This window comes from Alosa pseudoharengus, unplaced genomic scaffold (genome assembly GCF_046254945.1).
Source record: "Alosa pseudoharengus isolate Yale_2024_CS ecotype anadromous, Long Island Sound unplaced genomic scaffold, YU_APseudo_1.1 YU_APseudo_1.1_scf_23, whole genome shotgun sequence".
In the NCBI taxonomy this organism is placed as follows: Eukaryota; Metazoa; Chordata; class Actinopteri; order Clupeiformes; family Clupeidae; genus Alosa; species Alosa pseudoharengus.
Genome location: NW_027468685.1, coordinates 3719598 through 3727097, shown reverse-complemented (window position 1 = coordinate 3727097; position 7500 = coordinate 3719598). Strand labels below are relative to the sequence as shown.

The following is a 7500-nucleotide window of genomic DNA, read 5'->3' as shown; positions in this document are numbered from 1 at the left end:
TAATCTGACATCAGAAACGCACCGTCACTGTCAGCACTGATGCTGCTGACACAGTGGCTGCGTGATAACTTAATTTGGCCTTGATCGTGCAGGACATTTCAGAATGTCGAGTGTGTAATCCATCATAAATGGCTAGGTTCAATGGAAAAGTTAGCTGGACAAATGAAAGAAAACGAGAAGGATTCAGTGAAGCATAATAATGTTTTAGAACCTTCAAAATTAGAAAACTGATGCAACTGAGATGGAGGAAAACTGCACGTAGAGTAGAACGTAAGCCTATTGTCCGAAGGAACTTACATTAAATGAGGAGATATTTGCTGAATGTCACAAAAAGTGTTACAGAAATTGCTTGGCATCGCTTATTCAATGGCTCTTTACCGAAACACCTGTAGTTTGCGGAGGACGAACGAGAAAGCACTCGTTTGATAAATCAGCCAGTAGTAGACAAATAACTTTTAGAAATAATCTGTACTTCAAAAACCAATGTTGGTGGGTATTTAAACTATCTAGCGGGTGTTTTAACAGCTGCAAGAAATAGAAGCTTCATGGTCTTTATGTTCTGGTTCGTAAATTATTTTCATAAAACTTCAAGTTGCCCTATAACTTTACTCTCCAAACTCTTCACTGCACTGTAGGCAATTAACTGACAGTATGATAGTAAGCTATTTATTTTCTGTAGGCTACAATAAACACATTTATTTTGTCAACTTTTGCAATATTACGCACTTGGCTACTGAACGCAAATCAGCAGGAGAGAGAATACACGTAGCCTACGCAGCGTGTAGCGCAATGTGCTATTTGGTTACCAACTAACACTGTTAGCCAATTCACTAACTTAAGACTTCAGTGCCATCATATACAATGTTTTTTTACACAACAAATACAGAAAGGATGGAGGCAGCAAAAGTAGAGAAGTCATTTAAGATGGGGCAAGAACAAGGTGAATTTGTATGCTTGTCAAAACGTAGTCCTACCCTGCATTAGAGGAGCTGATCATCATACCAAGCACACTCGCTGTTTAAAGTCATACACCACGGTAAACTAAAACTAAAATGTTACAAAGGTGGCAAAAACAACATAAGGTATTATTAGCCATGACATTACTAGGCTATGAATCGTTCGTTCATTTTTTTTTTTTGGGGGGGGGGTTACAAACTTATTCAAAATCATCCCCCCCTCTGGTTTTTACACAAATCGCACCCTGAGTACAAGTACACAGTTAGCGTCTAACCAGAAGCCCTTTTGAGTTTATGTGCCATCAAAATGATTTTGGAAACGGTATTTTATGGTCAAAAAACTGTTTAGGGGGACTTTAATAAAGGAGTGTTAAATCTCTCTCCCCTCTCTCACCCCCCCCCCCCCCCTTCCAGCCCCAGGCCCTATGATGCCCATGTCAGGGGGCCTCGGCGGCGATGGTCTCCTGCAGATCGCCTCGTCTCAGGGTCAGGTGCTGGCAGCCTCCCCTCCCCCCTCCACCCCCACACACGGCCCCCCCCAACCCCCTCCCACAGCCCCCCAACCCCCTCCTCCCAACCAGAACGGCTACAGCACCCCCAAACACACGCAGACGCAAGGCACCTTCCACAGTGAGTACACACACACACTAGCACACACAGACATAACACATATTATTTTACAGCTCTTCAGACTGCTGTAGAAAGTTCCATTAACATGAATGGGCCTTTCTAACGTTCGGAGGTCTAATAAATCCGAGAAATGACCGCTGCACATTTTTAATGACCGCTGTACATGGCAAAGGGTTTTTTCTGATTCACATCTTTCATATCATTCCGCAAGTAGTTTGTTTGCTATCACAATGGAACTTCATTGAAACTTTGCAACATCTGAAACTTTGAAGTTCTATTTGTATGGTGAACTATGCGTTGCTATGCAACATCTGAAACTTTGAAGTTCTATTTGTATGGTGAACTATACGTTGCCATGCAACATCTGGAACTTTGAAGTTCTATTTGTATGGTGAACTATGCGTTGCTATGCAACATCTGGAACTTCCAAGTTCTATTTGTATGGTGAACTATACGTTGCCATGCAACATCTGGAACTTCCAAGTTCTATTTGTATGGTGAACTATGCGTTGCCATGCAACATCTGGAACTTCCAAGTTCTATTTGTATGGTGAGCTATACGTTGCCATGCAACATCTGGAACTTCCAAGTTCTATTTGTATGGTGAGCTACTGTATTTGTTTTCTCAGGGGAAGCCACGAGACGCTAAAAATAATTAAAAAAATGCACATTGTGTGAAGTTTCTTTTCTCTTTTTGGCAAGTAGCCGTATAATAAGCGGGATAATGTCCTGTTCGCCCCTGTTGGGACTTATTTTCCTATGAAGACCAGAGGACAATACATTATTCCTTACATAAACACACAATATAATCACACAGATGCAAGGCTCCCTCCACTGTGAGTGGACACACACATACACATGTGTACACTCACACTGTATTGGTTAATGGCCGTGTGTGTGTGTACACTCATACACACTGTACTGGTTAACGGGCATGTGTGTGTACACTCATACACACTGTACTGGTTAATAGCTGTGTGTGTGTGTACACTCATACACACTGTACTGGTTAATAGCTGTGTGTGTGTGTACACTCATACACACTGTACTGGTTATTAGCTGTGTGTGTGTGTGTGCACTCATACACACTGTACTGGTTATTAGCTGTGTGTGTGTGTGTACACTCATACACACTGTACTGGTTATTAGCTGTGTGTGTGTGTGTACACTCATACACACTGTACTGGTTAATAGCTGTGTGTGTGTGTACACTCATACACACTGTACTGGTTATTAGCTGTGTGTGTGTGTGTACACTCATACACACTGTACTGGTTAATGGTCGTGTTTGTTTGTCTCATCACTGGTTAACCTCTCTGCTTTGTTTTGTTCCTCTCCCTCCCAACCTGCAGCCACGTGGACAGGCAGCAGCACGGCCTCCTATACCCCCGTAGGACCCCAGCAGAACGGGCGCTCTCATCAGCCGCCTCTCCACCACCCATCCCACTTCTGTAACTACCCTTCATTACTCATTAACTACCCTCCATTACTCATTAACTACCCTCCATTACTCATTAACTACCCTTCATTACTCATTAACTACCCTTCATTACTCATTAGCACATTACTGTAACTACCCTTCATTACTCTTTAGCGCAGTACTGTAACTACCCTTCATTACTCATTAGCACATTACTGTAACTACCCTTCATTACTCATTAACTACCCTCCATTACTCATTAACTACCCTTCATTACTCATTAACTACCCTCCATTACTCATTAACTACCCTTCATTACTCATTAACTACCCTTCATTACTCATTAGCACATTACTGTAACTACCCTTCATTACTCTTTAGCGCATTACTGTAACTACCCTTCATTACTCTTTAGTGCATTACTGTAACTACCCTTCATTACTCATTAGCACATTATTAGCACATTACTGTAACTACCCGGTCATTACTCATTAGCACATTACTGTAACTACCCTTCATTACTCATTAGCACATTATTAGCACATTACTGTAACTACCCTTCATTACTCATTAGCACATTATTAGCATATTACTGTAACTACCCGGTCATTACTCATTAGCACATTATTAGCACATTACTGTAACTACCCGGTCATTACTCATTAGCACATTATTAGCATGTTACTGTAACTACCCGGTCATTACTCAGTGTGCTGGGGTCTTGGTTATGGAGCATGTACTCTATGAGTGAAGGCTGATTGGTCAGTATGCATAGTATCTGATTGGTCAGTATGAGTGGTAGCGGTAGCTGATTGGTCAGTATGAACATTATGAATGGGTTTATACTGTATGAGCGGTAGTTGATTGGTCAGTATGAGCGGCAGCGGTAGCTGATTGGTCAGTATGCATGGTAGCTGATTGGTCAGTATGCATGGTATCTGATTGGTCAGTATGAGCAGTATCTGATTGGTCAGTATGAGCAGTATCTGATTGGTCAGTATGAGCGGTAACGGTAGCTGATTGGTCAGTATGGGTTTGTACTCTAGTAGCTGTTTGGTCAGTATGAGCTGTAGCTGATTGGTCAGTATGAGCGGTAGCCAAGGATTAAAGTTCTCCGTCATAGGACGGATTTCCGTCAATTTGATTTTAGAAATGTCATATTTGAGATCGATGCAGATCCGATGAGAAAAAAAATAGGAGGGGGGGGGACTGTCACCTTTGCTTTTCCTTTTTTAACGCAACTACAAATATTAGGTAAATGTTTAAAGACCTAATAGTGTTCTTGAGAACTTTCTGTGTCTCAATCAGTGACCGCTCAAGAAGATAGCCTACGTCAGCCATGAGTTTTGCTTTGTAGCTACACACTTGTCTCGGGCGTTTGCTTAAAAAAAAGAACACGTATGGAGGACTATAACGGTCTAAAAGTTGGATTATAGTGACACAATCGAGACAGCTGATGAGGTTGGCCAATCCGTTTAACTTTTTTGGATATGATATTGTGAGCTCTATGCGCGAATTCGGAGAAGAAGCGTAGGCTGTGTTCTTTCCGTGCATCAATGTAGACACTTACTATCGCGAACTCTTGTCAGGGGAGGTCATTCATTTTGGGTGTCACTATGACTTGAATAGATAGCCTGCTATGCCACCCGATGTAGGCTACTATAATTGTTACAGTTTTTAATCAATGCAACTAACATTATGTGTAAAGCGACGCAATATAAACCGTAGCCTATGCAATTTATTATCCCGTCTGTTATGACATGTAGTCTACAACAATGTTTTTCACAATTTGCGACGGAAGGTTTTGACTGATCGTGTCGAGTAAGGGGGTCAGTCGTGTTTGTGACGCACAGACAGCCTTGTAGCCTATTTTGCTTAGGCCTCACTTTTAAAGACAGTAGGTTGTGAGTGTATGTTGACAAAAAATAACCATACAATTAAAATAGTCAACTTAAAAATATTATTAATTTATAGCACAAAACCATAACCAGTAGGCCTACCAGAACCTCGCATATTAGCGTCATGATTTGTGTGCGTCTATTTGGCAAGGCCACTAGTTAGCTGTCATGGATGCGTTGTTGCTAAAGGAAGGCAGGTGTCAAAAGTAAAAAAATAAATGCAGATGGGCAGCTGTTGGAAACGGGGGAGAACTAACAAGCCATGGTGTAAAGAAATTAAAGTGCCAGTGGTTTCCTTTTGCGCGGTTCGCTGCAAGAAAATTGTTTATGGATGCAATAGGAAAACGTTTTAGCACGCCACCTATCAGAAGACCGCCATAAGGTTAACGTTCGTGCACTTCAGGACATATTCCCTACCTGGTGCAACTAGCCACCACGACAGAGGTAGGCTACGTTTATCTATGGCTGACCGTTTTTACGTTTAGAAAGTAGGCTACGCATGTTCTTTCATAGCGCAACACGACCTGTCCTTAACCATATCGCAACCTCTTGTCAACCTTATACAATCTGTTGCTGAAGACAAAAGCGCCGTCTCCAGATTGTCGTTATCAAATGCGCAGACCTCCTGCATGAGCACACACAGTATTGCTGCTCATTGGAAAACTGAGTTGTCTGTAAAACTCAAAATTACCATGTTTTCATTAAATGCGGATGAGGCAACAAATGGAAATATGAACAATATCTAGAATGTTCTGATTCGTTACTTTGATGAGGAAATGGGAAGTCTTGCAAACTTGATTTTATAGATTTTACTTGGTGTTGAATTGCATATTAACAAGAAAAAAATCTCCCCTTTAAACACTTTTGGCCTGAAGTAATTAAATAAGAGTGTGTTAAAGCCTTTCTACAATATTGCTGCAGTAGAAAAGAACAGCAATGGCTAATCAGCAATGGTCAGGGATGGTGCTAAAATATATTTTTGTTCATCAGGAAAACTGAATCTCAATCAAGAACACTCTCAATTCGCCTTATTCACATGGCGGCCATTGACGGCTAAAACGAGGCTAGGGTACACAAACCCTATAGGATTGTTATGTTCTATGCATTCACCTGTAGGTGGCATTAATTATATAGTAAGTGCAGGGGCGCCTGCAGGAATTAATGCTATGGTACGCACACCTATCAGCTCAACATCGTGTGCTGATAACCATATAGAAAGCCGAGTAAAAGAAAAAAAGTAGCCTATGCGTGCCTGCGTGCGTATTCTCTACTGCTCAAACATGTGTGCGCGTTAATTTTAATTAGTGTTCACTAACTTTACTTAATAGAAAATTGTAAATAGCCTGATGGCATGCAACTAATGGGATACTGTGCATAGTTGGAAAGGTATGGTAGGCCAATATGGTGTGAATATACACACACACAAGGTAAATTTTCTCTCGTTGTTGAGTGATGGTACGCACAGTGCGTACGGACGTACACCTGCAGGCGCGCCTGAGTAAGTGTACCCTGTAGCCTCGTTTTGGTTTAAACAATGGCCGCTGTGTGAATAAGGCGAATACTCCCTTTACTTTGCTGTTTGCATCTTTTTGTACATTAAAAACCAATAGGTCGCGACCGCAAAAGGGGTGCTATCTCTATAGGTAGATATGAACAACGTATGACTTATGGCCTGAAAAAAGTTCAGTCAAATGATTTTTTTTCACTTTAATCCCTGGCGGTAGCTGATTGGTCAGTATGAGTGGTAGCGGTAGCTGATTGGTCAGTATGAGTGGTAGCGGTAGCTGATTGGTCAGTTGGTCAGTATGAGTGGTAGCGGTAGCTGATTGGTCAGTATGAGCGGCAGTGGTAGCTGATTGGTCAGTAACAGTATGAATGGGTTTATACTGTATGAACGGTAGATGATTGGTCAGTATGAGCGGTAGCTGATTGGTCAGTATGAGTGGTAGCGGTAGCTGATTGGTCAGTATGAGTGGTAGCGGTAGCTGATTGGTCAGTATGAACGGTAGCTGATTGGTCAGTATGAGTGGTAGCAGTAGCTGATTGGTCAGTATGAGTAGTAGCGGTAGCTGATTGGTCAGTATGAACAGTATGAATGGGTTTATACTGTATGAGCGGTAGCTGATTGGTCAGTATGAGCAGCAGTGGTAGCTGATTGGTCAGTATGAACGGTGGCGGTAGCTGATTGGTCAGTATGAGCGGCAGCGGTAGCTGATTGGTCAGTATGAACGGTGGCGGTAGCTGATTGGTCAGTATGAGCGGCAGCGGTAGCTGATTGGTCAGTATGAACGGTGGCGGTAGCTGATTGGTCAGTATGAACGGTGGCGGTAGCTGATTGGTCAGTATGAACGGTGGCGGTAGCTGATTGGTCAGTATGAACGGTGGCGGTAGCTGATTGGTCAGTATGAACGGTGGCGGTAGCTGATTGGTCAGTATGAGCGGCGGCGGTAGCTGATTGGTCAGTATGAACGGTGGCGGTAGCTGATTGGTCAGTATGAACGGTGGCGGTAGCTGATTGGTCAGTATGAACGGTGGCGGTAGCTGATTGGTCAGTATGAACGGTGGCGGTAGCTGATTGGTCAGTATGGGTTTGCAT

General features: G+C 42.5%; 1 protein-coding gene across 2 annotated transcripts in view; it reads left to right on the top strand.

Annotated features, from left to right (window-relative positions):
- smad10a (SMAD family member 10a) overlaps positions 1–7500 on the top strand; it is a 40760-nt gene that overhangs the window by 21164 nt on the left and 12096 nt on the right. For both annotated transcript variants that reach the window (XM_076301136.1, XM_076301135.1), the window contains exons 6-7: positions 1371–1586; positions 2939–3037. In XM_076301136.1, the coding sequence (XP_076157251.1) occupies positions 1371–1586; positions 2939–3037 (315 nt within the window). The remainder of the gene's footprint in view (positions 1–1370; positions 1587–2938; positions 3038–7500) is intronic.